The 14,425-nt window shown below is 53.1% G+C and overlaps 1 protein-coding gene across 1 annotated transcript in view; it reads left to right on the forward strand.

Annotated features, from left to right (window-relative positions):
* The first annotated feature begins 1,805 nt into the window (after positions 1-1,805).
* LHFPL7 (LHFPL tetraspan subfamily member 7) overlaps positions 1,806-14,425 on the forward strand; it is a 59,319-nt gene continuing 46,699 nt past the window's right edge. Inside the window, exons 1-2 of the mRNA XM_065647324.1 lie at positions 1,806-2,093; positions 10,621-10,759. Coding sequence (XP_065503396.1) covers positions 1,806-2,093; positions 10,621-10,759 — 427 coding nt within the window. The remainder of the gene's footprint in view (positions 2,094-10,620; positions 10,760-14,425) is intronic.

Consider the following 14,425-nt stretch of genomic DNA (forward strand, 5'->3'; position numbering starts at 1 on the left):
TAAAACCTGAACCTTGAAGTCTAATGTAGAACAAAATGGGGAGAAAAAGGGGAAAAAAAAAAGCCTCACTCCCAGCAGAAAGGGCTTTTTCTGCAGAGTGTCCATGCCACTCTGGAACTATTCTGGTTTACTGAAAACAAACTGGATCATTCCTACCTTGTCTACCCAGGTGGTATCACCAGCATCGTGTGGGACTCACCTCAGATGACCTTTCACCAATTCACAGTGTTTTTCCCAAATTCTTGGCCATTTATGGTGTCATAAATACTTGAATAAAACCAAGTTTTAAAAAAGATAAATCTAGTTCTAAACCACTATCTCTGTTGATGTGAGGAGTTTTTTGGTGTTGGTTTGTTTGTTTTGTTTCGCTTTTGTTTTTCTAAATTCTTCAAAGAGAATGAGTGGAGATGCAGCGCATGACAGTCAGATATTTCTGCAACCCAGGGATACTGGGAAAAAACAAGTCCAGGTGTGATTTTGTTCCTTCAAAACTTTCCTGGAAGTTACAGGAAAACAAACATCCCCAACATTTTTAAATGCAAGAAAAAGATACGTCCCTCCATGAAGCTCAACTGCTGTCCCCAGGTGTAACCACAGCATTTTATCCCAGACTTTTTGTCCGTGAATTCAGCTGTAAAGTGCAAATTTTTTGCCGAGCACTTTGGGCAGCCCCGGGGAGCTCCGCACCCCAAGGCAGCCGCCAGGAGGGGGTGCCAGGGCCCCGGCTCTGCGCTGCCAACCACACTGCACAGATCTCACCGGGGAAAGTCGGGCTCTGGCGGCATCTGAGCCATCCTGCAAGGGCTGAGGCTAAAACACCAACCAACGCACCTTGGGGATGAACGGAAAGCTCCTTTTTTTTCTTTTTCTTTGGCCAAAACCTGCCCAAATACCGTATCTGTGTTTCAGCGGTATGGGCAGAAAGTGCGTGAAAGCCACCTGAGGGCAGGAGAAAGAGATTTTTTTGCTCTTTTTAATAAAAGGATGTGGCTCTTTTGGCTTGTGGCTGGTGGTACCGCTCAGGGGGACAGCCGAGCTTCTGGAGATGGAGAAAACTCCGTGAAACGTGCGAGGCACAAGCATAAGATATCAATTAGTGCTGCAAAGCGACTGGGACGTTCGGCAGGAATAAAACCTGGCTGACCCACGAAGTTTCAGAATGACAGTTATAAAAACCCATCTGCACTGGGAGGCGCAGGTTTTTTACCTAAAGCAAACCCAAATTCCCGGGCAGCCGTTCTGCTTGGCTCCCCCCGCTGCCTTTGATAGTCTTTGGAGAAACCTACGGGATTAAAGGATAAAATTAACGTTGCTCCAACGAGCAGACCCCGAGTAACGAATCTCCCAGAGAGGGGCCGCGGGCTCCGGCGTGCGTTTTTAAATCCCCCCACGGTGAGAGTGAGAAATTCCCCGCAAACCCGCAGCCCCCACGCGTGTCCCTCCCCGGGAGAGCGGCAGTATCGCCGTCTGCGGCCACCTGCGGGGGGCGGGGGGTAAAAATATTAACGGTAACGCCAGGAACAAAATGACTCCTTAGGGGCCGCTCGGCAGCCGGGCAGGGCAACCGGCGGAAAAGCCCCCAAAACGTGTGCGCAGGTGAGAGGGACCCCGCTTCCCCCGCCCGCCGCGGGTGTCGCAACCGCGCCCGGGCTCAGCCGCGCCCCGCGGGAAGGGCGGGGGGAGGCGGCGCGCAGGGGGCGCGCAGGCAGCGCGCAGGGGGCGCGGGCAGCGCTGCCGGCCCCGCCGCCGGCCCCGCCGGCCGCCCCGCGCCGCGGTGGCTGCGCGGCCGCGCTGCGGCGCCGCCGATGCTGTCGGTGCCGGTGCCGGTGGCGGGCGCGGGGGCGGCGCGGGGCGCGGGCTCCCTGCCCCGCCGGCGCACCATGTGCAGCGGCGTCGGCTGCTTCTGGGCGCTGCTGTCCGCCGGCCTCCTGGCCGCCTGCGCCGCCGCCTTCCTCTCCCCGGCCTGGCTGCTGCCTCCCGGTCGCTCCGCCGCCGGTTTCGGTTTGCTGTGGCGCTGCGCCGGGCCGCCCCGCGGCTGCCACGGTTCCGACGGCCCCGGCGGCTTCGGAGACATCCCCTCCGGCTCCTGGCAGGTGAGCGCCTCCCCCCACCGCCGCGTTCCCCCCTCCTACCCCGAGGTCCCCGGCATCCCCCCCACATTCCTCAAGCTCCCTGGCATCCCGCATCACCTCCCCGGCATCCCCCCTGCCCTTCCCTGGGCTCCCCGGTGTCCCCCCATCACCTCCCCGGCATCCCCCCGAGGTGCCCTAGGCTCCCTGGCACCCCCCCAGCATCCCTCCTACCTCTCCCCAGACCTGCCCCACGCTGTCAGTGTCTCTCTGTCCTTCTTACCTCCTCAAGGTCCCCCTGTCATCACTTCAGCACGCCCCGTTCTGACCCAGGTTTCCCCCACATTCCCTCATCCTGTCTCCCAGACCTGCCCCAGCATCCCTGTCCTGCCCTGAGCATCCTTGGCATCCCCCATGCTGCATCCGACCATCCTCTGCATCTCCCCATGCTGCTCTCAAGCATCCTTTTCATCCCCTGCATCCCTCCATCCTACCCCTGAGCATCCCCTCAGCACCCCCCGGGGTGTCCCGTGGTTGCCGTGGGGCTGCCTCTCTTTTTGGGATTCTGCAGGGAAACCTCCTGGGTGCTTTCGTGCCTGTGTGGCGGTCAGCGCAGCCTGAGCATGGCCGTGGTGCGTGTCCTTTCCTTTTATTCTTACCTTCTTACCCTGAGGTTGTGACTGTGATTTCACTACTGCTGCTGAAAACACATGAGCTTTGACTTGCTCCGGGTCGCTTCATTGCAGAAACCCCAACACGAGGGCTAAATCCTCGAGAGGTCATGGCTGTGCCAGGCACAATGGGTGTCAGGAGCTGAATTTCTCAGCCTGCTGTGAAACCGCGCTGTTATCTTTCCTGGGATGGCAGGTCTGCGTGTGGTTCCTTAAATCCTGTCATGGTCCTTGAAACTGTCATTGAAGACAAATATTGTGAATTGCAAAGAAAAGAACTGGCTGCATAAAAATCCTTCCTATTTATATAAAAACGTGCAAAAATGCTGTCATTTCCATGAGTGGGCCTTTGTTCAGAAGTTTTTGCAAATGTAATTCAGATAAACACTTCAAAGTAATAACAAACTTTAAAGAGTGAAGTTCAGCAGTGACTCATTTGAACAACCTCAGCCATCTAATAGCCTCTGAAAACACTTTAGATCCAGAAAATAACATAACACAAAGCCTCTGAGCTCCTGAGCTGGGGCTGTGGTAAGCATGAATAATATCATGGTACCGAGTGGAGTTTACAGGGGATTTTGGCGACACATCCTTGTCACCTTCATTAATGCCACCCAAATAATTCATGAACCGCAAGCCGTGCGGTCTCTTTCAGGGTAAAGGGCTTCCCTACCAGCTTTCTGCTGCGATGCGTATGAGAATACCTGTTGTGATGGTTATATGATGGGGTGGAGTATAATAAAATATCCCTGACAGCTTTGCTAAGGCAGGCAACAGCTTTGGCTTTCGTGCATGAGCAGCCTGTGAACCCGCACGCCTCGGTGCTCAGGACAGGGGGAGCTGAGCGCTGTAAGCCCCGGCCAGTTCAACCAGGAGATTCTCCTTTTTTTGAGAGACAAGGAAATAGCGGCTCTTTTTTCTTTGCTTTCAGAACTTGTGACATTCATTTCCAATCTTTCAAGCAATCTTGTGAGCAGCTCCTTCTTTAAATGAAAGCCAAGAGCCTAACATGGATGGGAATCTGGGAGCTTTTGAAAACAGCCACCAGGTTTTTGCTGAAGCGGTGGAGGCTGGCGAGAAGGGTGTGAAACTGTGAATATGGGGGGCAAAGGAAGGAAAAACCAACACGGGGATGAGGAGGTCTTCTAGCATGAAGCCGGGGCACATCTGGGGGCATGAGGAGAGCACATCTGGGGAGGATGCTGAGAGCATACCCGGGAAAGGATGCTGAGAGCATACCTGGGAAAGGATGCTGAGAGCTCACCTGGGGAGGATGCTGAGAGCACACCTGGTGAGAATGCTGAGAGCACACCTGGGGACGACGCCCACCTGCAGCGCACAGGGGCTGAGAGCAGCCCACAGCCGGGATGTCCCTCCCTGGGGAACCTTGTTCTTTTTGTTCCCTGAAACATGCACGCTTACCACGTTTCGAATATTTCCCTGTTCAAATGTGCCGATTTGATGAAGGGGTGGGGGAGCATTCAGCCCTGCAAATGATCGTTACCGCCAGTTGTGTGTTTGCACTTGGGGGATTATGTTAATCATGCTACAAATGATGCTTTGAATCATGTCTAGAGGTTAATTAACATGCCTTTCTTCTCTTAAGAGGGCCTTCATGTCTGCTTAGAGTTGCTGGCTTTTTTCTGCTTCCTTTCATAATTACTTTGCAGCTCTTTAATATCATGGGTGCCTTTAATTTAACCCTGTCAGTGCTCAGGCTGTTGGGGCTTTGCACCGTGCTCAGCATCACGATGGTTATTTGATGGGGTGGGATATAATAAAATATCCCTGATGCCTGGAGATGTTGTGGCCGGGCTGTCTCGTGCAGACCGAGACTTTGCAGGAGCTGATGGCAACTAGAGAGGGTCTGGCGGGAGCCAGGTGAGGAGAGAGGAAGGTGATGGTGATATTGGCCAATTTATGAGCAAGGCCCTTACACGGACAATTAATGGAAAGGAGAATCCAGAGCTGTCAGAGCTGGAGAGCAGCATCCCGAGGGGTGCACGTGCTGTGGGGAAAGGGAATTGCTCTCAGGAGGTCAACGGGTAGCGCTGGGAAAAACAGGTGAGCTTTTGAGCTCAGAGCTGCTTCGTTGCATCTCACTACCTTTTGTGGTGCCAGATCCCTGTGTGTGTGCAAAATAGTGCTTTATCCTGAGCTAATTTATTTTATTTTTCAGTGGGAGCATTTGGCTCATGGGCTCCTATCTCCATGCTGCACTTCAGAAGCTAGTGCTGCTTCATTTCAAATTGCTATTTTTATTTTTCCAGATAGCCTCCAATTATTTTCAGGCTTTGCCAAGCATATAATCTAAAACAACAAAAGAGCTGATCAGTCCATGGTATTCAGGTTAAAGCCACGTGGACCATTTGCCAATGGAGCCAGTAATGCCTTGCTGGAGCAGAGCATGAAAGGACCCACTCAGGACAGGGCAAGAGCTTTGCATGGCCCCAGGAACTCCCTGGGTAGGTCTTTCCTGGGTTTTTGCCCATAGCAAGACTTGAAAAGATTCATCCTAGTGAAAATGCATAGTAAACCTGCTTACCTTTTGTTAGAAAACGCTGAAAGGTTTCATAAACCTTCATTGCTGGTTTCTCGCTCTGTCAGTTCAGCACTGGGTTCCCAATGTAATCCGACGTTTGCCCGTTGGGGTCAGATTTGTGGAGATACACAGCAGCCCTGTTCCCAGTGAAAAAGCACATGAGGTGCTCATGGAGATGGGAAGATGTTGGGGAAATCCATCGCTCCTCTTCTAGCACCGGCTCTGCCACAAGGAGAGCTCAGCGTTTTGGGAGCTCCCAGCTTGCGATGTGACCCGAGCAGGGAGCCACGCGTGAGTCTGGCTCTGGAGTAGAGTCTGCTCAGCTCCCAGGGGCCGTGTATTAGGCCAGCGTGTTAATTTGGGATTATCAGCAAATCAACTTTTAGCTCCTCATCCTAAGAACTTCCCAAGAGAACAGATCGTTCCCAGCTTACCCTGTCTACCTGTTAGTTTGATTTTTAATTGCACTTACACAACCTTGGCAAGAGGTGCAAGTGCTCAGCAAGTCTTGAAATCACCATCTTCCGCTTTATGCACGTTACTTTGCAGTAGACTTTATGTCCTTTCATTAGCCACCCAGAGTTTTTTGACCTACATTAACAGAACAGAAAATACCCGGGGTTGGGGAAACCTGTAATTCCTGGGCTCTGGCCCTGTGCTTCAGTGCCTGAGTAGCAAACCATAACTAGGACTCACTGACCAGTGAACCGCTCACCACTAAACTGGGCTGAAATGGGTGCTGAGACAGGACCAGCTTATGGGTGGGCCATGGAAGGTCAAGTTGATTGAAAATACAGACAGGCTGCTCTCTAGATTATTTCTATCAGCTCTGCCACGTGAGCTGAATGTTGCGTTTCCCCTTTGTAGGGCCCCGAGCAAGGTCTGGCTCTGGGTGGTGGGGACATGGCAGGGACATTTTGATGGTGGGACATTCCCTCCATCCTCTTGAGGCTGCAAGTGCCGCTCCCGTCAGGCTCTGTGAAGAGAAGCCAGATGGCAGAGCTCTGTGACCCGCGGGGCACTGCCTGGCCCAGGATGATGAGCCCAGCTTGGCCACCAGTGCTGGGAAGGGGCTTATCCCAAGGAAGGATAATAACGGAGTGCGAGTAAGAAGGTCTGATCTGGTACCCAGTGACAGCGCACTGCTTGCTGCCTAATTAAAATTTCATTAAGTTGGTTTGCATCCCTTGATGGAGGTCACAGGCACGCCATTGATGTGCTAATGTCTTACTTTTTCCCTTTTTTTTCCTCTTTCACCACTATCCATCATCCTCTTAGATAAAATAATGCCATTAGAAACTGCTTTCTAGCATCCCTGGATGGAAAAGCACTGGAAGAAAGACAGCCATAATTCTTCAAACATATTATCTGTCTCTTATTTTCTCCCTAATTAAAAAAAATGCCTTTTTTTTTTTCTTTTTTTTTTCCCCTTGAACCGGTTTGGGCATTAACCCCTCTGGTGTTTTTGTTGAGTACCCTGATTAGCTTGAAAGTGGGAAAGCATTACCTGGAAGGCCAGGACTGGCTGCGTCTTTTTTTGTTTGCTTTTTTTTTCTTTTCTGAATTCCATGCATGAGCAGCTAAATCTGGGCTGGGGAGAAATACTCCGCTGCACGTGCTGTGGCGCAGGCAGGTCCCCATCAAGCAAATCCTTCATTTGAAGGGGAAGAGATGCAAACTGGAGCCTCGTTGCCTCCTCTGCATCCCAGTGCCCCAGCCCAAACCACTCTGGCTCAGGAGACTCTTAGGTATCAGCCACCTCCCCGGCAGCACCGTGCCTGGGGCTGCGTGTGACTGCCAGGCTGGTTTGAGGAGCTCCCATCAGCAGACGCTGGGCACTTCCCAGTGCTGCTGGCCAGGGGATAGCAGCTGCATGGGAGCGGGGCGGAGAAGGAAAATCAAATAGGAAGGATACGGCTCTCAGATGGCGCCGAAGGGAAGGTAATTGCCAGGGAGGAGAAGACGAGGATGTGTGGGATCCTCTTCCTGGCGGTCGCTTTAATGCCGACCAGATGGCGGATGTTTGTTTCTGTGACTTATGTGGGGGAAATACGAACAAGCTGCGAGGCTCGATCCACCCACCCCTGCGCACGCAGCGTCTCCTGCAGAGGCAGCCGCCTCTCTTGTGCCCAGGTGGGTCATTCCTGCTTTTTACCAGGGTCTCTTCCACCTTTGCCCAAAGAGAAGGCACTGCTGTTTCAGGTGCGGGGCACCCACCAGCGAGGTGTGGATGCAATCAGGGGTTTTAGGTCCCAGTGCAAAACTCACGGGAAGGTTTGGGGGAGCGAAGGACCTGGTGGCCATGTGGTGCCGGTGGCAGCGACTCCTGGGGCGCAGGGACACGCGGGGACCCAGTCGGGCGCTGGGGTCCAGAGGATGCAGCTTTGCTGCTCCAGTGCTGCTGCTGCCCTGTGGATAGATACCAGTCTGAGTATTTGGACTGATCCTTGCCAGCCCTCTTTATTTGCCCTCCCACAGGTGGTGGTGACCGCTCCTTCTCTAGCAGGAGCCTGGCCAGGGCCATCCTGAGCCACGCAGCAGAGCCAGACCCAGCTGCCAACATCTGCACCCACTTCCCAGCATCGGCCCCTGGGGTGGCCTCTCGGGTCCTCGCCAGCACCACTGCAAATCCCAAAACCCAGGTCCCCACGCAGCACCTCCATCCAGCACTGATGTGTTTTTTAAGCAAGGTTAAAAACCCTGGTGTCCATTCAGTTTCTGCCTCTCCAGGTACAGCACTATCCAGTTTAAGCCTAAAACATCTTCTCCGAAGGAATATTTAATCACACAGAGCTCTGATGGGAGGGGACTGCATGTGAAAAAAAGAGAATGGTTTGATGAATTTTGCCCCCTCTTCTCTTACAGTTGCTTTTACAGCCATTTTTTTCCCAGCTCATTCAAGGTTTCTCAGGCCTTTTCTGCCTCAGCAGACACTCCTAGAAAGCCAGACACACTGTGACCTTCACTCTTTCTTATTTAGCCTGTCTATTTCCTAATTATTCAGGGTATTTATTTTCTGCTTCCATTTGCAAAGATGCTGAAGCATTTGAGCAGGGCTGAAATACCCAAGCAGTCTATAACCTTGTCTTCAGCCTCCTGCTCCGGGTACCCCCGGGCCCATCTGGGATGGCAGCTCTCAGGATTGGTCAAATTCCAATTAATAAATTGCATTAATAAACTAATGTGCATCGTGGTGTGACCCAGCGCACAGGACGCGATGGCAGGAGCTTTGCCAAGTTGGTTTATCTCCACCAAGCCACACATCGGCTACCATTTCTCAGCACTAACTCATTGGACTGGACCATTTTTTCTCCCTTTGCCCTTTTCACTTTAAACTGTAAAAATTGTGGATGCCTGTTTCAAAAGATGGGTTAACTTTTAGAATTTTCATTAGGGATATTAAGTGATTCTTCCCAGGATGGTCATTGTATAACATTTAAATTTTGATTTTTTTGGTGAGTGAAACAGTATTTTCAGCAGATTTATTGCTTGGTGAATGGCATAGCCACGGCGTGTGTCAGACCTGTAAAATATTAAAATAATGGGTAGGGGATTGTTGTTAATCAGAATTTATTATGCTACATAAAGCCATATTTACAGTCCCACCAGGGGACTATTAATTTGTTTGGGGATAAACAATTAATCTCCCTGGGAGTGGGAGCAGAAAATCTGACACGGTTTTATGTCTTTTGCCAGCGCGGCAGAGGCAGGATGGGTCACAACCCCAGGGTCCCCGGGGGGTCCCAGACACTGGTCTGCGGTGCTGGGGGAGCTGCAGCCACGTCCCGCCGCTCCCTGGCTGGTTTTGCAGCGGGAGCCGTGCTCTCTGCCGGGATAAACGAGCTTTTTCCTGCCCCAGCCTGAGCTGGGCTCTCACAGACGGCCTTGATGCATCCCGTTTGTTTCCCCCTCCGTCTATTTTTGGGTTTCAGCCTTTGTATCCTGTTTCCTGCATCCTTTCCTTTCCGCTCAAGACGCAACAGGCACAAACAGGGAGGGAGAGGGAGGTGCTGTGCGGTTGTGAGGAGAGGGGTTTTAGCTGCTACTGCTGGTACCTTTGCTCCATGGACTTCTTCAAACTTAAGCTGTGTTATTTTTTCTTCAGAAGTGTCTGTTTGATCTGCAGGTGCAATTCCAGTACAGGGCAGCAGCACTTGCCCAGCCAAGGCCCTGGAAAGGTTACAACGAAAGCAAAATTTCTGTTTTACAAGAGCTTATCCAGTGTTTTGGCAAGTAATGCCAAAGCGTTAGGGAAAGAACTTCACACCTTGTGCTTAAGCATCTCTGGCCATTGCACACCAGGGTAATGTAGGAGCCGAACTAAGACCACCAGCTTGCAACATGGTTTTGCAATCTGCCCTGAAATGCCCCAGGCCTTTCCCTATTGCCACCTATTTCAGGGCAGCTTTGCCACCGACGTCCCTTGTGCCCCACACCAAACGGCTCGTCTTCGTCCCCTCTGCCCGGCGGCTGTTCAGTGGCTCAGCATCCCTGGCCCATGTGGCAGAAAACAAACCTCACCATTTACCTACACCTTGCCCACGCAAGTTTTAACACATCTGTTCAAAATGAGACCTTAGTTCTCTTTGCCAAGGCTTGGTTGGATTTGGTCATATTTTGGCCACCACTGTGCACACCAGGGTGCTGCCGGCCCTGGGACCCCGCAGTCTTGCCACCACCTGTATGAACCCTGATGGCAGTTCCCAAACCAGACCCAGCTCTTTTTTCTGTGTAACGCTCACCTGCACCCATCCTGTTTGTGCCTTTTTCCTTGGCGCTTTGTCCTGAAAAACATCTTTGCACCTTCCCGCGGGGATTAGCAGCCTGAGAAGCTCACAGGTTGTTTCCAGCAGGAGCTGTGAGTTTTTAGGGGATTTGTGCTGCCATAATTAAGAAGAATCTAGATCATTAAAAATAATATGCTTCACACGAGAGAGGAACAAGCCTGCTTCCCAAGACCCCTTTCTGCTGAAAAATTCATCGCTCTAAATAATTAATGGTCCTTGCAAAGGAGGATGGTTTTGCCTGTTGCCGAGTGGAACGTGAAATTCAGATGCTGGGCAGAGTAACAGTAATCCTGCTTTTTTTTCATAAGTCCATATTTCCGCGCCGTGCTGCTGCCCTGGGAGCAGTGGGGAGCGGGGCTGTGGCCGCTCTCCCCATGGGGCCACGTGCCAGGAGGCTCAAGACTTAACGGTGAATTTAAACCACAGAAGGTGGCAGGGAAAGGGTGCGAGAAGCCGCCCATGATGGGTCCCCACTTCTCACTTCAAGAGGGGAAATTTGTGGGGAGGTGTGGTGGGGATCACCTCGCTGACATCCCTGCGTGTCCTTTCAGACGAGCGCCGTGCTGTGTGCGGGCGGCTGCGTCCTGCTGGCCCTCAGCTCGCTGCTGGCCATCGTCGCCGTCCTGCTGCCCGCCGGAGCCTGCGAGAGGAGAGTCTGCACCCTGGCTGGCTACATGCAGACAGCGGCAGGCAAGTGACGGGGACTTCGCTCTCTGGGGTGGAAAGATGGGGTTTCCCTGGGGTGCTGCCTGGCCGTTCGCAGCATCCTGGATCTCAGCAGCAAGAGGCACTTGTAAACCCTACCCAACGCTGGAGAAAAAAAAGAGAGCAGCCCTTTGCTTTAGCAGTTGCCTCCTGCATCCATGCTTACAAAAGCTGTTGAGAAGTCAGCTCCGCCCAAATACACAGCTCTGTTTCAGACCTAGGGTGCAGGTCCTGCTCGCTGCCCCCTGCTCAGGCTCTCGCGCAGGGCAGGGGCTGCAGGGGACCAGGCTGCTGCGTGCTGCTCAACCTCCTGGGCTCTAGTAGGTGCCTCCTGTGGAGCTTGCGGTCCCATTTTGGGCCAGCTTTGCAGTAAAGCCTCTGGAGAGATTTCCCTCTCTCAGCCTTACAGCTGCAACAGGCTGTTCCCACCCTGTCCTGCATCTCCCCCCGGCAGCCGTCTTGATGCTGCATTTGCTTATGTTTCCATTGCAATTGCTTGTACTTCAGCCTTGGAGAAGCGCTAATGCAGGGGAGGAGGCAGGGGAAGGTCTGTCCCCATCCCGTGCTCCCTGCCAAGGGACAAACCCCCCGCCGAGAGCAGTCCCCGCTGCGGGGAGCCGTGTCTCCGGGAGCTGAACTGTTGGACTAAACAACCCCAAATTCCCCAGCGACGTCCCTGTAGCTGCACTGGACGCGAGCCATGACAGGAGATTAAACCGCCCGTTCGTGTCTGTGCCCGAGAATAAACTCCTTTCCTTGGAGAAATGCTTAGGGCCGGCCACACTTTGCTGTCTGCCTGGCAGCACTCGAGCAGCTTTTGGGGGAAATCCTGTTACGCGCTCTCCTCGCCAGGGCTGATCCCGCGGGAGCCGATTTGGGAACAGATGGAGGGGCCTGGCCCGTTGGCCACGGCTGCTCCAGCTCGGCCGGGCTGCGCGCGGGCACAGGCAGCCGCGCGTCCCCGCGCCCCACCGCGAGTGACGGATGCGCCACCTGGAGACCACAATTTGGGGATTCCCATCGCCCCTCTGTGTTGTTTGGTGGCAGCGGCCAACGGGTCCCCTGGGTGCGGGGCAGAGGAGCCCCATGCCCGCGGGTCTCAGCCCCAGCCTGGGGACAGTTTGGGTCGCTGGGAGGTGGCTCATGGTGGCCTTGCAGGTGGTCTCCTGTGCAGGAGGTAAGTGGGATGGAAAGGGGTGACCCTGCGCCACGTTTGCCCCCGGGGGTGGCACATCCCTGCCGCGTCTGGCTCTGCAACGGGAGACAAGCGGATGCAAAGCAAAGGATTAGGAAGAGTCTCTGGAAAGGAAACCGACTGTGGCAGATAAATACAAATGAGGCGCTCTGAGGGGTTTTGGTAATATTGAACAGGCTGTAAATAAACTGTAGGCTCTAAGCATTATTGACAAATGAAAATTTACTGGGTACGTTCAAGCAAGCTAATGGGTTGCTTTAAACCCTGTCAGTGCCTTGCTAAGCATTTTGTATTGCGCTTTTTAATTTTGGTTTGCTATGGATTAATTCCCATTCAGAGTCAGGCAGCCCTGAGTCAACAGAATTAAATGGTTTAATGTATTTGGATTCAGAAATGCTGCCCCCCCTCCAGTTTCTCTCCCTCTTCCCACCCCCAGGAGGAAGCTCTTAATTAGAAATGAGCTGCAGCCCAGCAAGAAGCTGGGTGACAGCAAGAGAAACTCCTCCCAAAAAATCACATTATCTCAGAGAGAAAAGCAGGGTTTTTAGGGTAGGTGAATTTATATGGAAGAGAAAGGAAAGCTGAGCAAGCCCACGAGGTTTGGTAGAGCAGCTTTTGATGGGGGGGGAGCAGCTTTGTCCCCACGGCTGAGTCAGCTCTACCAGGGGAACCCCTATAAAACCACCACGAGATGCTGGCAGAGCAGTGGGAGGGAAGGGGGGGCCACATTTCTCCCAAATCCCAGGTTTCCCTGAAGCACAGCAGGTCCCACAGGCACCTTCCCTCCACCCTCACTTCCCCCCTGAAAGCCAAATTTTGCTCCCGTTTTCCCATCCCACAAAACCAACTTGAGGTATTTTGCAGAGCACCAAAGGCATGAGTAAATAAGCTTAATACTATAAAACACTGAATCAGGCAATCTAATTTCCCAATAAAGAGCCAGGTGCATCCAGCCAGGAGCATGAAACATGCCAGAATATGCCTGACAGAGGCACGGGCAGAGCCAGAATCCATCCCCACAGGCTCTGCACCGTATCGGACGGACACCCTGACCCACACTCACATAAATCCAAGCGCAGAACCACACAAGACCCAATCCTAAGAGCAGCCCCACAGCGAGGGGCAGTCAGGCTCAAGCTGTGCCTTTAACATTTTCCTGCTATTTTATAGAGATCCAAGTTGCGTCTTTTCCAGCCCCAGAAGGAAGGAAAATAGAAACCTCACGCAGATAGAGAAGAGCATTAATTGCAGACACAGACACGCCATCAGGGTTCAGAGCTGGGCTAATTGCCACCATACGTTGAACGTGAGATTCCTGATGCTTGGCACCCACCTCTTAGAAAAAAAACCCAACATATCCACACAAATGACAAGAAGATGATCACTAATGAAAGAGTAAATGAGCAGCAGGGCAACAGGGAGGGAGGGAAGGATAAAATACAGAACATTTGCTGAGCTCTCACACCCTACAAGCAAAGTCAAAGGCACCCCTGAGAGATTAGAGATGGGGCTCACTCCCTGTGCATCGTGCCAGCTCACCAAAATTAAACCTCTGCCCTGATACGTGCTCCTAAACCTGCACAGCAGCATCTCCAGAAAGGTGGGGTGGCCGAGCTGGCCCCATTTCTTTGTGGGGCAGCCCCAAGGCCCAGCTGCAGCTCATCGCTGCTGAGGAGAGGGGTCCTGGGCCGGGGAGTGCACATGGGTGCACAGCTGAGATCCTGCCACAGTCGTTTGTCAGCAAAAGCCTCTTTGTTGGTGTTTTAAAAATAGGAGTTAGTTCCAGGCACAAATGTCTCCTGCTGTCCAGGGCTGTAAGGGAAGGGGATCTTCTCCAGGGCTGGTTGTGCCTCTACAACCTCTCCGGTGGCTTCCAGGTGGGACTGAGGGAAGGATTGTGGGTCTGCTGTTAGACTGAGCTGCTGGCGACCGGGCTCTGGCACCAAAGCAGGTTGTGTCTGCTGCTTAGGAAACACAATGAGTCTTTGTAGGCAGGCAGCAGGGACTCGCAGCCTCGCTCCGCAGCTCCTTTTGCTACCCTAAAAGCCTCGATTAAAAACCAGGACTGTGTTGCTTTTTGGAAGCTTTTCACCATGCACTTTTCAGGCGAAGGGCTCTTGCTCTGCTGGCGAGTGGTGCTGGATCCGCTGGCAGTTCGTAACTGGGTGCACCCCCGGTCGCCCCACGGCTGCTGATCCTTTCCCTGACCCCTGAGACGTGCCAGCAAAGTGGCCTGGCAGGAGGGGGCTGCAGAGCTTTGCCGCTCGGCGAGGGCATGGGGCACAGTGGAGCCTGAGGGAAGCCTTTGGGGGGAGTTTTGCATTCACCCCACGCTGCTCTCTGTCTAATCCTGCCACCATCAACTCACTGCTCAAGACAAACCCAGTGCTGAGGGCAAACGATCCTGACCTGCCAGGGCCTTTCTAAGGCTCTTTTGGTTTCAAAAAGCAATTTCA

This window comes from Caloenas nicobarica, chromosome 17 (genome assembly GCF_036013445.1).
Source record: "Caloenas nicobarica isolate bCalNic1 chromosome 17, bCalNic1.hap1, whole genome shotgun sequence".
In the NCBI taxonomy this organism is placed as follows: Eukaryota; Metazoa; Chordata; class Aves; order Columbiformes; family Columbidae; genus Caloenas; species Caloenas nicobarica.